Here is a 17,248-nt window from a genome sequence, read left to right as displayed (position 1 = left end):
TTAGATTTCCTCCATGTGCCAACACTTTGACATTATTCATCAAGGTGGATGGATTTGGGACTTTGTGTGGTCACCGAACATGGAATCGAATTTTCTATATCCCACAAGCTTCCAAAAGTATTTTTTTTATTATTATTTCGGCTGCATTTTTTAAAAAAGAAAAAAAAATATTATCCATGTCATTGTATCTCTTACTTTTCATAAACTGTTTAAGTAAAGGCGAGACTCTTTGATACATGCAACAATACACAAAGATTGTAAAGACATGGAAGTAATTAATTGTTATCACTATATAATGATTTTAATGTTACAATGTATAATCCTATAAATTTAAACAAGATAATTATTATTGATGAAAGATGACAAGATAACTTTAAAAATTAAATTACATGCACGCTGAGAAATTGTTACCTTATTAGTTTACTTAGCTTGTCTTGATAATGGCAAACATTAGGAGAAATTTTAGGAGCACATTTCTCTCATCTCCTCAATTATCATCCTTTAATTTTCTTCTTCATCCAAACATGCGTGCACCTTATCTTTCTCAATCTCTACATTACAAGATAACATTGTTATAATCCTCACTACGTAAATCCCAATATTATCTTTTATTTTTAAGGGAAAAAAGAAGATAGGAGAGGAAAGTGTGGCTGTACCATTTATGTGTATTTCCTTTTCCTCACTCAATTATAGGAAATGTAAACAAGAGATTAGGGGTACTTTATACTTTATATATTATTTATTATTTGACAAATATTAAAACCGGCTCCCCTCTACATTGAGCCACAACTTTTTTAATATTGTTCTCAATTAATTTTTATGCAATGATTCTCACTCTACTTGGCAACGAATTATGGGGTGGTGTGTGGTCGGTTGGAATAAAATTATATATCGTACATAATACATATAATAACACGCAACATAAACCTATGATTATTTAAACTGTAATAAAAAATAATTTTGTTTATTAAATACGCAGTCTGAAAATATTATTATATGATAAAAGTTTCCTAACGCTAATGATGAACCTCGTTTTATTACAACATGACAAAAAGGAAAGATGAAAATTGTTTTTGTGTTGATCGATGCCAACAAAATAGAGAGGTATCAAATGATTTAAATATAAGTCTAAACACAAAAAGGAGTTTCAATAGTCAATTATTTTAATTAATTATAAAATAATAATACTTTCAGTTATTAGTTTTTTCTTCTTCTTTAAAGACTTAAGTAATATCGATACTTATTCGATTGAAAAACATCAAATGTTTGCCACATTCGTAATATATATCTTAAGTTCACAATAAAAAATATGAGCATCTATCATTCTATCATTTCATTAAGCGGAAACCATCATAACTCTATTCAATCGTAATTTATTTATTTTGTTGACAATTTTAGATAGAGATTCTCCGGTCCTAAAGACAATGAATTATCACTTGTTGTTGGACTATATTTCTCTAAACTAATTAGCTCATTATGCTAAAGGAGCACAAGTTAACTTTGTTGTCAAAAATTAATGAGAAGATATAGACTAATGATGGGCTTAGTAGAAAGATAAAGGGGAGTCTCCGTTTAACTACCAAAAATAAAGTTGAAACCAAAATATTAAAAATAAATGCTACAATTAAGAGTTATAAAACCTATATTTCATTCATCTAATCATTAATCTATTTGTGTACTATTGTTAATACAAAACGTATATGAATAATGTTTCACAAAAAGAGAGATATTGCAAGTTTAAAAGAAAAATATTATGAGGCCAAAATAGGATGGATGTGACGTGTGGGTTAAATTAAAGCATGTCATTTTCACATATCCCTTGATGTTGATGTACTATATTATACGAATTTAACAAAGCAAAGATGCAGTTACTTTCTTCTAATACCCAATCCATGGGGGATCTACATTTAAATTCAAGACAAATTATCAAATTCAAAGCTTCCTCACATTCGACATAATGAAGCAAATCCAAAAGCTTGTAGAGCTTGCACAACCCAAAGAAAGAAGGCAATAATTCCAAAATATATATAATAATATGCAATGTGCTCTTGCATACTATATATGTACTTAATTATATATACTTCCAAATCTACAACTGAAACTAAAAATAAAAAGCTGGCTTGCCTTTAATTAATTCATTTGCGAAATTATATACATAATATCCGTGTATCTATAAATAAGTCCATAATAATATGGTGCAATAATTATAATTGTTCTTTTTTTTTTGGATCTCATGACCATCATGATCAACACCTTTGGGTAACTTGAACCGGCAACCCGCCCCGCACAGTGGCAGTAAGGCCTGGAGCGAAGCAGGGCTCCGTATTAGGCCCAACAACCCGGACATCAAAGCGGCGGAGAATGGCAGCGGCAATGGACTTGATCTCCATCAAGGCCAAGTCTTTTCCCAAACAGACTCTCACCCCGGCTTGAAAAACCGGGTACTTAAAGGGACATTGCTGAACGAAAACACCATCTGTATTCAACCACCTTTCGGGTCGAAACTGAGCGGAATCGGGGCCCCAAATAGTGTCCATCCGACCCATAGCATAGGGGTGGTAAGTGACCCGACTCCCTCTCCTGACAAAAGTGCCATCTGGCAAGACGTCATCTTCTTGAGCATACTTTGAATCAAACTGAACCGGAGGGAACAGCCTCATGCTCTCGTGAAGCGCTCCATTCAGGTAATGCATGCTCCTCATTTGCTCAAAGGTGGGTAATTCCTGATCCTCTTCCATCACCCGCTCCAGCTCCTGCCGGATGGTTGACCCCACATGCGGGTTCTTCGAAAGCAGAATGAAAAATCCGGTCAACGCTGCTGCGATTGTGTCCCGACCCGCTAGCAAGAAACTGATCACTATGTCTCTTAGGTATTTGTCGTCTTCGATGGACTCCATGAATCTAGACAACAAGTCTGATTTGTTCAGACCCGCCATAGTCACCATCTCCCTCCTCCTCTGCTTTATGATGTCCATGGCCACATTGTCTACCACTCCAATGGCTTCTTTTAGCTTTTTTTCCGAACCAATATTGAGTAATCGCTTCATCTTCCATATGAGCGGTGATGGCGACATTGCTCGCTCTGCTGAGAGCTTAGATGCGAGGTCGAAGCTGTCTGCCAATTTGGACTCCGGCAAAGAAGAAATGAGACACTCAGGATCCATTCCAAATGAAAATTTACAAATAATGTCGAAAGAGAATCTTCTAAGGATGTCTTGAATGTCTAACAATCTATTTTGTTGGCCGGAAACCGATTCGAGGAGAGGAATCAGCCTGGTTTGGATCTCTTGGTTGACAATTTGGAGGGCATAGGAGCGAATGGCGACGCTGCCGAGCTCAAGGCTGGCCATCTTGCGTTGGAATTGCCAGAAATGGCCATCGGAGTTGAAGATTCCGTTGCCGAGAAGGTCGCCAAGGAGAGTAGAAAAAGGTGTGCCCTTAGGATAATTGTGGAATTTAGTTTTGAGGATGTGCTGAACGTTATCGGGATTGGATGTAATAGTGTTATTGAGGACGTGGAGATGGATGGTCCCGGTGGGTGAAGCACGAAGAAGATGAGTATACCAGTCGCAAAGGTTTGGAAAGTGTATAGTCCAAGAGATATTGAGATAGGTGCGACACGTGTCACAATTACACCATGGCTTGATTCTAGAGATGAAGAGGAGAAATGAAAAGACAGAAAAAAAAAGTGTAAAAGTGAAGAAAGAGACTAAGAGAGCTGTGGACATGGCTGAAGTAGTCATGATATGCAGCATCTCCATCTTTCTTGTTTCTTTGTTTCTTTCTTTAGTTGAATTTGGGGGGATGGGAGGACATATTAGGTATGTATATATAGAGAGAGAGAGAGCGCAAGTGGGGTTAAGAAGGAGGAGGAGGAGGCATAATTAACGCGTGCGCTACACAAAGTAGCTACTCTTCTACTACGTCATTGCTTTCCCTTTCTTCTTATAATTTTGCCCACGTGACTCTATTGTTTCTTGTGGCCCAACCTTTTTCATACGTTTTTCGGCTGCTTTCTCTTTCTCTCTCTCTTCATGACAATTCCCAATTAATTTCCATGCAACTCCTCCAAACTCTTCCGTCTCATTAAAATAAAATTTCAAATATTCATAATTTTGTTTCTTTTTATCAATAATTAAAAAACATTTTTATAGTACCTACAATTCTTTTTAAAATTATTTAAATATAAATGTTGAGAGATAAAACTAACTCACCCTCTCATGAAATTATAAGCATATATATATATATATATATATATATTCAGCTATACATACAATAGTCAATTAATTTAAAATATTTGTCTATTGTCCAATTTGTTATATATTTTCCTTTTCTAGTATGCAAAAAAATCTGTTATTACTAAAATTAATATTAATTTCCCAACTAAAAGGTCTACTTACCATAAAAACCATACATGCATTTAACCAGTCCGATTATAAATTAGTGCGATTTTAATCGATTTTCAATTTGAATTTGATTAAATGAACGGTTTAATTTGGATCAATTTAAATTTAAACACTCTTATTTATAGATACTTTTGAAATATAAAAAAAAAGTATAAGGAGCCAATGGAGTATCTGTATGTGTACAATAGAGTATAGGGATGTTCGATTCGATAGGATATCAGATGTTTATTATTTCTGATACCGAATGGTTATTTTGGATAATATGAGTGTATTGTGCTTGAAAAATTAATAGTATTTTATCTTAAATCTTTAATTTTTAATTCATATTGAGTCAAATAAATAGTTCATTAAACACATTGTACAAATATTCCATTAGTTCCCTAGCGAAATTCATAATAAAAATAAGAATATATTAATGTTCATCCCCTAATGAAGAGAAGGAAGATGATATAGAAATTAAGAACTCTGATCAATAATGTATGAGCATAAATTAAAGTTTTATGAATCAAATTGGTCAACTCTAAAAAGTGGTAAAAGGTATAATTGTTGAATTTACTCTTACTACACGGCAAGTATGAAATAATTTTATATTTGTATCTAATCAAGCAATACTATATTATAAAAAATAATTATTATTTTTATTAATTATATAAATAATTATTTAAAAATATGAATATAAAAATATATAAAAAATATTATATATTAATAAAATATGGTGAACTACGATGAAATACCATTAAAATTATAGAATAATTTTATTAAAATTGTGAAATAATTTTGGAAAATAAATTTTGTAAAATGAGAGTACTTTTATTAATATATAATATTTTCTGTACATTTTTTATTTTCCTATTATTCATTCAAAGATTTTTTTTATTTTTATTAACCAATTTTATTACTTAATATATATAGACACTATATAGTATATATAGAACACGTCATAATCTAATTTCTTCAGTAAAATAGTAATTGGAACTTGCATCTTAAAGTAATCATTTACTTTCCACTCCTAAAATACGTAGGCACAAGTTACGATGAATGAGAGATCGCCTATTAAAACATGCATACGACTATACATTCCCCTTAAATATTGAGAAGGATTTATCTATCTTTTGTTTTAACAGCATGTGCTAATATTATAAATTTAAATTTTTTATTAAAAATATATAAAATTTAAAATTTTAATTATTATTTTATATTGATTAAATAAAAATTTAAAATAACAAGAATATATGTTAGGTAAATTTTATTGAGAGAGCAAATGTTACTCTTCCATTTTGTTCTCTGCCTTACAAACCGCGTCAAATTTGCAGGAGTTAATTCTGGAAGCAAATTAAATGTAGTAGCGTACACTATCATAATTGCAGATGTTGACAATTTGAAATGCCACGAAACAGAAATTAAACAATTTGCTAGATATGCTGGGTCTATTTTCTTCTCCAGCGGCTGAGATTCTTCGGCGTAAGTCGGTCCCATTTCTCATTCTTATATAATTCATTCCTATTTTAAATATTACATGTTCACGGACGTTGATTCCGTCCCCTAACAAATATTGAAGAATTCCAATCCTATATGCTATGTTTTAATTTATTATTACTATATATACTCCTATATTACCTATTCTATAATTTTGTTTCAATACTAGTTTATAGTAAGTTTTGGAAAGACTTCAACTAATCCCATGGTCAAATTAAAGCATCATATATAGTAGTCATAGACCACGTACCTATTATTAAGTCTTCAACCAATCATCTTCTTAATTGTTTGTTTCTTTGGTTTACTAAAATATTGATCAATGAAGTATGCATCACGTTTGAGCATATATATATATATATACTCGATCTTTATGTTCTAATTATAAATTAAAATGGGTTGAGTGAAAGCTTATAAGTTATAAATGCCATTTTTGATTTATAATAGTTATTATTTTAACCTTTTTTTTTTTATAGAATATTGACAAATTAATATATTTAAATATATAATAATATTGTGTTTGACAAGAATATATAGAATTTGAAAAGATTGAAGTATATGTTTAGTACTTAACATATTCGTAAATGAAGTGCAGAGTAGATAAAAAGATAGTTATTAATAAAAGGATAAATGATTAAAACTTTCTCAATATTAACATTCGTAGTGTATAATAGGTGTTCTATAACTTTTTTGAATTTGATTGTTTCTTTATTATTATATGTTGTTTTGTTTAATTTATGCTAAAAAGACTTATGATAATCATCTTATCGTAGTAGTGTAAAAGTTGTAGGTATTATATTTACTTTGTATGCTCTTAAATCTCATGTCCTTGATGGATATTTGTGATTGAGTAATTATTAAAAGAAACTAGTTTAATATCTATTTTATATTCTATTTAAATTATAATAGTGAGTAAATATTTTTTTTTCAAAATAAATAATGCGATTTTTTTATAAAAATAACGTTTAAATAATTGTGAAATTAGATTATACCACATATGATGATAAATATCTTGGCATTAGATCTGCTATAAAACAAATTTTTAAGAATATTATGTTGTATTATATAATTTAGTTATATTTTCTTATCTTCAATCTATATTATTTAGATGGGTATATTGCTAAAAAAGGTTATTCAATTTTTTTAATTATTAAATCAAATCAATTACAAACTAATTAATTTGGTTGATTAAATATCTAGATATTTTATAATTTAATTTATATAAATACATGACTTTTATAGTTTTACTATTTATTGTAATAAATTTTAGAGATAATTTTTGCAAGTTATAATTTATTTTTTTATCTGCATATTCAACTTTTAATAATAATTTTTTTAATTTTGTATTTATAAATAATTTTTTTTCTACTTTAATATATAAATTTTTTATGATTTTTTTATTGTGCAATTCACTTTAACAAAAATAAATTAATTTATGAAAATTTAAACTTGAGCGCTTGCTATAGTTAAACTCAAAATTTAATTAATTTTGTCATATTATTATATAAATATTAAATTCTTTGATTAAACACTTATTTGATTACAAAATGATCTTATATGTTACTTTCATATTGGCAATTAAATTTTAGTTACTATACAAATATTATATTTTAGGTAATTGTATATTTTTTTATTATTTTAAAAATTATTATATAATTTTAAAATCATTTAATTATGTTTATTTTTTTTAAAAGCATTGTCATTATTAGATAGTAACTAATATTTGTGACAGTCTAAAATTGAAAAATAAAAATACAAAGTATTAATATACTAAGTTTTCGAAGTATAAATCTTAAAATAAATATATATGATTATAATTAATAATCATAATTAAAAATTTTTATTTTATTTTAATTTATTCCGGACATGCTTATCTTAAATTTTATTTTTTTATTAATTAGTATTTTTTGTATATTTAATTCTCATTAATTTATATAAATTAAAATGTATAATTTAAAAAAATAGATATGTATCTAAAAAATAAAAAATATATTTTTTTGTTAATAAAAAATTTATGTCACTTTAGCTTCTTTTTTTTGGCATCATATCTTACATTTTTATTATAATTAAAAGTTAGAGGTAAATTATTAAATATAAATTAGTAAAAAAATATAATACTTAATGAATTATTATAATCACATTTAAAGATATTTAAATTATTTTCATATAATAAAAGTGATATGCTTCAAAAAATATTTGTATATAATTTACTAATAAATATATGAAATATTTATCATAATTTTTATTTTTAATAAAAATATCATTGTATTAAGGTGGTGCATTTTAAAGATATATAAATAAGACTTTTATTAAAAAAAATTACAAGATATAACAAATTCAATTTTATTTAATTTTATCCTTAATGTTTAGTTTTAATTTTATCTTTAGAGTTTTAATATGTTTCAATTATACCATTAGGGTGAACAACATTAATTATAACTAATCAATTATATTATTTGATTTGACCAAAATTAAATAAACAATGAATTATTTAATAAATAATAAATAAAAAATAAAATAAATAAATTTAATTTAAATTATTCTCTTATTATTTTCTATATCTAGGAGTCAGAATGTACTTTTATGTATTTTGATTAATAATTCTTAAAGGAGTTACTATTTATAATATATTCACAATTAAAGGAGTCAGAATGTACTGTTATAATATTTCATAAAACTTAATTAATAGGTTCTTCTTCACAATGTTTTTTTTTTTAACAAAAATATATCTTAATTTTTGTCTTTCATCTTTTATATTCATTGATTATACTAATTTTTTTATAGTGTATTTTTATCAACTACATGCATTGTTTTTCTATCTTTTTTTACTTTTTTTTTAATTGTTTTATTACCTTATTTTTAATTATTTATTTTACTTTCACTCCTCATATATTTATTATATTTCACTTTATCTTAGTTTCAATTCCATAGTTAAATTTTTATTATATAAAATTCGGATTTAGATCCTCTAAAGTTTGAATTTTACTTTAGAGAGTAAAGTGTGATCTTCTATCCTTAAATAGTTTCTCTTTCATATTTATTCTTGGTTCTACCTATAAAATAAATGGTGAGAGATCTCACTTTACTCTCTAAAGTGAAATTCAAACTCTAGAGGATCCAAATCCATAAAATTCAATAGTTTCTTTCAAGACATGCTTAAATATATTATCTATTATATATAATTATTAGGATAAACAAACAAATAAAAATTGAATATATAATTTAATTTTAATAACTAAACTAAATGAATTATCAGAAAAATAGCAACCAATTTTGTTTTTAATTTCTCTATAATTTATTTAAAGGTAAAAATTTCTCTATAACCACTAACATCGCCGATAATAAAATTATAAGTCTCTATAAAATAAAAAAATATATAAAAAATAACATATATATAATTTTAAAGTTATTAATCACAGACCATGGACAAATTTTTTGTTTTTAAAAAATCTTATGAATTAACATGTAATTTTTTTATATTTTTTTTCTAAAATTTTTCAGACTTATCAACATTTAAGTTGTCTATACATCACTTCTCAAAATATTATGATTTCACAAGTTATAATATGTAGGGTAAATCACCTTTATAAACTATTTGCAAACCAATTTTACGTATATTCTCCAAAGTAAAAAAGGCTACGTGCATGTCTCAATTTACATATCTATGTAATTAAATCAAATTTATGGAGTTCAAATTATGTGTTTTTGTAGTAAATCGAATCTATAAGATTCGAATTACTTGGATGTTATCTATGCTACTAAAATCGAATGAAGTAAATTCGATTTACAATGAGATGGATTGCTACTAAGTGAATATAAATCGAACATTATTACTTTGATTTAGCATGGATCATATAAATCGAAATTTATAGATTCGATTTAGTAGGGGATGACATAATTCGAATTCTTTGAATTCAATTTACTTTTGAATCACAATGTCAAGTAATTCGAATCCTATAAATTCGATTTACTACTTATTACCCTAATTCAAATTTATTAAATTCGATTTATATAAAAATTTAAATGGAGACAACTAGGTAACGTTTTTGGATTTGGAGGATTCAGGTAATTTTGGGGTGGTTTTGGTTTATCAACGTAAATTAATCCAATATGTGATATTAGTTATTGTTATATATATATATAATGTGACTTATTTATGCATTGTTTGGATTAGAATAATTTGTAGGAAAATCAAATGTTGGAGAAGAAAATGGATGGAAAAATCAATTGTTCATTGTTTGAATCAACAAAGAAATTGAATGAAAAATATAAAAGTGTATGTGGAGCTCATGTAAATTTTTTCTCTTCAAAATTGCGAAGAAAGCTGATGCAGAAGTGCAAACATGGGTAAAAATACAGAATTATCATTTGAATTATAATTTATATATAACATATAAAAACATTAATATAATTTTACTCGATTATAATTTTTTCTCTTCTTACTTTTCCTTCCATCCAAGTAAAAGATTTTTTTTTTCTATTTTTTTTCATTCATTTTTTCTTCGTCTAAACAACACAAAAAATATATACTTTTTTTCTATTTTATCTCCTCTCATTTTCTTTCTTTCCATTTTTTTTCTTTTATTTTCTATCTTATATCCAAACAATAGCTTAGTATTTATCCATTTATCTTTTATTAATATTATTATAATAAGGATACATGTGACTTTGTAAAAATGATATAACCTAAACTTTGATTATCTAAGAATTTATTGAGTGGCTAAAATAGCTTCATGTCACGAACCAATGAATGCTAGCAATAAGGATGATCACAAAAACAGCCGAAACGGGTATTTACAGGGATTACTTGCATTTTACAGCTAGATGGGGACTCGTGAAATCCTCACGACTAGCCACGCGAAAATGGATGGGGACTAGGGGTGGCAAACAAACCGAAATCTATCGAGATGTCTCACACAACCCGCTAAAAAAGGCTGGTTGGACTAGAATTTTGATACTACCAAATTTAAAAAGCTCGCCTATCCCGCACCGCCTAATCCATGGATTTTGGCAGGCTTCGGCGGGGCGGGAGCGGAGCGGGGCGAGGCAGGTTTTACCTCTGGGCCAAGTTTTTATTTTGTTAGGGCCATTTTTTTTACAAATTTTTATGATGATATTGATCTACAAGAGGAGGAAGATGATAATTGAAAATGTTCTAAGTTATATTTTGGATTATGTTTTATGTTTGATTGATTATAAACTTGAAGATGTTTAATTATATATTTTGGACAATATTTGTTTTGCTTTGAACAATGTTGATTTTATTATTTTGTTTCAAAAAATTTAGTTTATAATTATGTTTATTACATATTTTTAATTATAAAGACTTTAATGTGTGTGAATTTAAAAATTATATTTTTTTATGTTTTTAGAAATTATAAATTTATTAAAATTATTATGAAATTATATATATTATTTAAATTATATTATTTAATATTTAATATTATTTAATATTTAATGGTTTAATATTTAATATTTAATAGAGCTTGAGGAATGTTTGGATGGAATCCGAGAAGGGTGGCATAATCCAAGTTTTAGAGAAGATGCTGTCCAAATTTTTATAAAATTGGAACTTTTGTTTGAAGTGCTTGTTAGAACGCTTTGGATTTTTAAAGGATTTTATAATTTGATATTAAGTTATTCAAAAAAGGATTATGTTATGAGTTTTGCTTTATTTAAAAAAGAATGAATTGTGGTTAAGGAAATACGAAAATAATGATTTGTGAATAAATGAGACATATGACCCCGGGTAAGAGGCAGTGGCATTGTCCACTTGTTCCGAAAAAGAGATGAGGAATAAGAATGATGAAAACTGGGTTTGAATTGTGAAATTGAATTGAATGATATTGAGAATGGATTGAAAATGAAAATGAATTCTAATTGAGATATATGTGACCGGGTAAGATGTAGTGGTGTTATCCACCACTTGCTCCGGATAAGAGTTCTAGGCTTCGGGTAAGATGCAAGGGCTGAGTTCTGTCGCTGCTTGCTCTGGGTCGAGAACTGTAACACCGCTTGGGTAAGAGCTGAGGCAGTGGTAAGGTTGTCCCCTGCTCCGGGTACGCGGGTAAGATGCAAGGGTTGCGGCGTTGTCCCACTTGTTCCGTGTTTGGTGTTCTGTCCAATGGTTAGCTATCAGGACATGTCGGGTTGGCTGTATAACCGACAGATGAGCTCATTAGCCATAGGGCAGACATGAATCATATGCATTTGCGTGCTTTGTTTGGGTTTGTATTTGTTTTGGTTTGCCTAACTGCTTAACTATCTCTAATTGCTATATGAGCTACTTGCTGTAACTGCTACCTATACCTGTATTTTTTTTGTCTGTTTTGCCTGTGTTTGTTTTGGTGTGGTACTTTTGAGATTGAGTTTTGGTGCTGAATTGATGATTGTGTTGATTGATTGCATGATTGGTTTTTGACTGAAGTTTTGTAAAATATGAAATATCAAACTAGTTCAACATAGACTTAATGAACCTATGTTTAGAATAGGTTGATTATTCGTACAGTTAAAAAACTTTTAAGATTCTTTTATGAGAAAAGTGAGTTTTGGATATTTGGATACTTAATTGATTTCTTTTAAAAAGGCTTTGAATATTTGAGTGATTAAACCATCGATTTTTTTAAAAAAGATTCATAAGACATCGATAACTAGAAAATAGATTTTTATTTAAATATCTTTTTATGACAATTTTGAAACTCAGAGGTGAAACCGTGTAGTTAGTTTCTCACCCCCTACAGTTTTATCTTTTCAGGACGGACAAGGAAACTTGCAAAATTTTTGTTAAGTTTCTAATTATGTTATTTTTGTTTGTATACATATGTTATAGACTTTCTCTCGTTTTTATGATTATATTTTTGTAAGAGGGATAGGAGTCATGACTGTAATAACATGTATGTATATAATACTTGTAAGTTATTTAAATAAGAAGTTTTGTATATGTGTATAAGCTTGTTTATCTTCGATTAAAAAATATTTCCGTTTTTATTGTTGATAAAGAAAAAATAGCGATACGATTTTGAGTCAAAGACTCTTATTTTATTATTAAGTATATGAAGTCGTCGTAATACTTCTTGTTATCAGAGTGACACAACCAGAAGCGTGACATTCTGATAGTGAAGGTGTTACAATTAATTAAGTTAATTACATAATTAAAAAATTATGGAGAGTTAAATAATAATAAAAAATAAGATCACTATTTTTACATATTATAAAATTTATGAAAAAAATTTTGGATAATAAATCAATTCTCAATATATTATAATTAATTCTGTAAAAAAAAATAAATAACCAATTCATTGGATATTATTTTTTAGGGATAAGTATTGTTTTGATCCCTAACGTCGAGAGTCAGAATCGAAACCGTCTCCAACGTAATTTCTGATTTAGAATCATTCTTAACGTTTTTTTTTGTATTAAAATCGTCCTTTTAATTTTTATTGGACAAAAATACCCTCACCACTACCAACACAATTACCTCCTCCACCACCACCAACACCAACACCACCACCACCCTAAACCACCACCACCACCACCACCACCACCAACCAATACCAACACCAAGAACACCAAACAACAGCAACAACACCAAACCAAGAAGCAGAAACATAAAGCAAGAAAACAGAAAGCAAGAAAGCAGAGGCAGAGGCAGAGGCGGTGAGGCGGCGGCAGTGAATCGCATCTCCTCTCTCCCTCGCGATCCCCAATGGCGATGGCCACGACGACGGCGACGGCGGCTCCAAGCTTCACCGCCGCCGCCATCCCCCTCCCCCCTTTCCCCTCCTCCTCTTCCCTTCCCCCACCCCGAACTCGCGTCCTTTCCCCTTCCCCCACCCCGAACTCGCGTCCACTTCATTTTCTTCCTCTTCTTCTCCAGCTTCTTCCACTTTCCCTCCTCTCTCTCCTTCATCACCACCACCACCACCAGTAGAAGCACTTGATTTACTCCCGCCGCTGCCGCATCGGAGCCATTCACCGATCTGGTGGGAATGTTCAGGAGGTGGGACTCGAAGGTGGGGTGCCAGCGGTTCAGGGAGAAATGGGGTAATGGGTTGGTGCTGGGTTTCTTGACGGTGACGGCAGCTCCAAGCTTTGCCACCGATGCCGTCCCCCCTCCCCCCTTCCCCTTCCCCCTCCCCTTTCCCCCTTTCCCTCTCATCCCCTTCGTATACCCTTTTCCTCCCCCCTCCCAACGCATTTTTTTTATTTTTTTTAAATTTATAATTTTTTTTATTAAAGTAGGGGTAGTTTAGGAATAAATTTAAAAATTTTATTAGAAAAGACGATTTTAAAATGAAATGCAACATTAAGGACGATTTTAAGTAAAAAATTATATCAGGGACGGTTTCGATTCTGACCCTCAACGTTAGGAACCAAAACAGTACTTATCCCTATTTTTTACGTACTAACATAATATATATTATCGATTATTAAGTTTATAATTAATTTTTGACCCAATTTTTGGTAATTAAAATTTAAATGATTGAAATTATTAAATGTTGAATATTTTGCATCTAACTAATTTATTTTTTTTATTGAAATTAAAAAAGGATGAGTTGTTAATCAATTCTAAATTTAAATTTGAGTAAGAAAATAAATAAATTTAAATTTTATCTCACTATCCAGAATTAATTTCAAGATAAGAATAGCACGGTCATTTATTATTTTTTAATGGTAAATATTGTCAAATAAAATAGTGTAAGAAATTAAAAAAAAAATGTATTTAAAAGTTTAGAAAATATTAATTTATTTTTTAATAGATTAAATTATATATTGAATAACAAAAGTTGTTATTGGTTTCTCTTCATACTAACTAATACTCAACGATATGTGCTTCGGTATACCATGTTAAAGAAATATTAATCGATCTAATATCTTTTGTAATGACATAAGTTTATGAATTTGAAAATTTAAAAATTATTTCATAAAATGTGAAGTTTTAACAAGTAACAATGTTGATCATATTGTTTTGACTTCAAGAATGAATACGATACCAATAAATAAAATTGTCCCAAGTAAATTTTAAGAAAGACAAAAGTCTATAAGTATTGCTATTTATGAAAAATTAATCTATTTTAAAGACAAATACAATTTTGTTTTACGGATTCCTAACTCGGCAAGTTGAGGACTAATCTACCACATATTGATGTTTTATTTATTAAGGGTCTGTCGCTTACTAATGGATTATTATACACACAATGCGAGATTCGAACTCCAAATACTTGCTTAAGCGGACAAATGAGATGACCATTCAATCAATCTAAATTGATTAAAATAAATATTAATTGTTTTTAATATTTTTAAGTGGTAAAATATTTATAATAATTACTATATATATTTTTCATTTAAATTTTAATAAAATTTTTTTATATAATTTTATACATTACTCGGTATAGGAGGGTATGGAAATATACACTAGTATTATTTAAATTTGGGTCTTTAAGATAGGTCCCAATAGGGTTGGAAGTGAATCGAGTTGAGTCGAGTTAGACCAAGTTCAAGCCTGGCTCACAAAAATTGAGATTGACTTATGGCTCGACTCATTAACAATCGAGCCTATTTCTTAAGTTCAAACTCGGCTCACCAAAAGTTCACGAGCTGGCTCGAGCTCAGAAATTAGCTTAAATAATAAAAACATAATCTATAATTCTATATCAATAAATTATAAATTTTTTATTTATATTCTGCATCAAAATTATATATAAAAATATAAAATTTTAAATAATTAAAATCATTAATATATATAATTATATATTATTATTTTATATGTATATATATAATGGTTAAAGTATAGATTAAATGCGTATATATATATAATTCAGCCAGCTCACGAACTAATGAGTTGAGTTTATTTAAGTTCAAATTTAGCTCATTTAATTTATAAGTTCAATTTCAGGCTCAAACTTGACTCACTATCTCATAAATTTAACTTATCAAACTATTAATGAGTTGAATTCGAAGTGACTCGTTACTAACCCAGGTTCCAATCTTGTGGTCAATTCCAATTAATAAATAAATGAAATGATGTACTTCATGGCTAAAAATTTTTGATATGGAAGTAGAATGAGTGATATACTTTAACATGGTAATTGTTGGTGTTTTTTAAAATTGTGGGAGTACACAAATCGGACCCTCCGATTTGTGTTTAAAAGTTGAAAAAAATTTAGAGTACACAAATCGGAGGGTCCGATTTGTGTTAAAAGAATTAAAAAAACTCAGAGTACACAACTCGGACCATGCGAGTTCTTTGGTCATGAAATTTTGCTTCACAAATCGGATGGTCCGATTTGCAGCTGATGGAATTTGAAATCTGAAACATGGAATTCGGACCCTCCGTTTTTCTTGTTCTGAGTAATTCACAACTCGCAGGGTCCGAGTTCTGCTTCCTCTAATCCCACTACAACGAAGTGAAGCACCCCTCCTCCCCATACGCGAGTCTAACACGTTCTTAGCCTCCATATTCAAATTAATTAGTGGTACTTCATCCTAGCAGATATTAATATAATATCTTCCTCTCCGTTGCTTATAATTTTAGACATTTACGCATTAGCTAAGAAATATAGAATCAATTATTATCGCAAATATGCATTTACTAAACTATTTTTATTTAAGAATAACTAATCTATTCATTTAATATTATCTCAATTATTTCAGTAAAAAATATGTAATAGATTTATCATATAATTATACATAATAATGAATAGTTTATTCTCTAATAATGTTCAGAAAGTATTGGAAAATTATCTAGTTAGTTAATTTATTCGTGAAAACAGGTTTTAATGGATATTCGTAGGTATTAGTGTATTACCCTTGCACTGTGACTGTTGTGAGTATATATACTACAGGCAAATTCTTTGGTACTTTTCAATTTGATGTCAAATTTGTTAAGTTTGACTTTTAAAATAAATATTAAATATTTAAAAATTATTTATTTATGGGGTATTGAAAGTCAGCAGATCTAGTCCCACATTCGGAAAATAATGTATGGGATTTAGACAAGATAAGATGAAATCATGAACGATCATATCTCAACTCATCTCGTGTCATCGTGAAGAAAAAAACGAAAACGAAGCTCATGTGAGATTAAACCTTGCTAGCTTTATATGTAATAAATTGGATTCGTATCTTTGATTTGAGGCTAGCATTGCATTCTCTTAGCGTTGATGGTATTTGATTATTAGCGTACTTGGTCCTACATTATTGATCTTTAGGACGGTGTGTTGAGTTCGCAACAAGGAACAAGACTTATATATCACGGATTACGGATTCATTCCGATACAAGAATAGAAATGTTATGGGTAAATCAAAATCAACCACTAAATATTGGTTTACAAAAAGATTATTTGTATATTAAAATAAATGGCTAAAAT

General features: G+C 28.8%; 1 protein-coding gene across 1 annotated transcript; it reads right to left on the bottom strand.

Moving 5' to 3' along the window:
- Nucleotides 1-2,102: 2,102 nt before the first annotated feature.
- Nucleotides 2,103-3,827, bottom strand: CYP94C1 (cytochrome P450, family 94, subfamily C, polypeptide 1). Its single transcript, XM_016332080.3, has one exon. The coding sequence runs from the start codon at nucleotides 3,759-3,761 to the stop codon at nucleotides 2,247-2,249; it is 1,515 nt and encodes a 504-aa protein (XP_016187566.1). The 5' UTR covers nucleotides 3,762-3,827; the 3' UTR covers nucleotides 2,103-2,246.
- Between the last annotated feature and the right edge of the window lie 13,421 nt (nucleotides 3,828-17,248).

Source organism: Arachis ipaensis, chromosome B3 (genome assembly GCF_059453495.1).
Source record: "Arachis ipaensis isolate K30076 ecotype BB chromosome B3, ASM5945349v1, whole genome shotgun sequence".
Classification (NCBI taxonomy): Eukaryota; Viridiplantae; Streptophyta; class Magnoliopsida; order Fabales; family Fabaceae; genus Arachis; species Arachis ipaensis.
This window is presented reverse-complemented; position numbering and strand designations above follow the sequence as displayed.

Bases quoted from the DNA above. Each gene is read 5' to 3' on its own strand.
- CYP94C1 (XM_016332080.3), bottom strand. From the start codon at position 3,761: ATGGAGATGCTGCATATCATGACTACTTCAGCCATGTCCACAGCTCTC.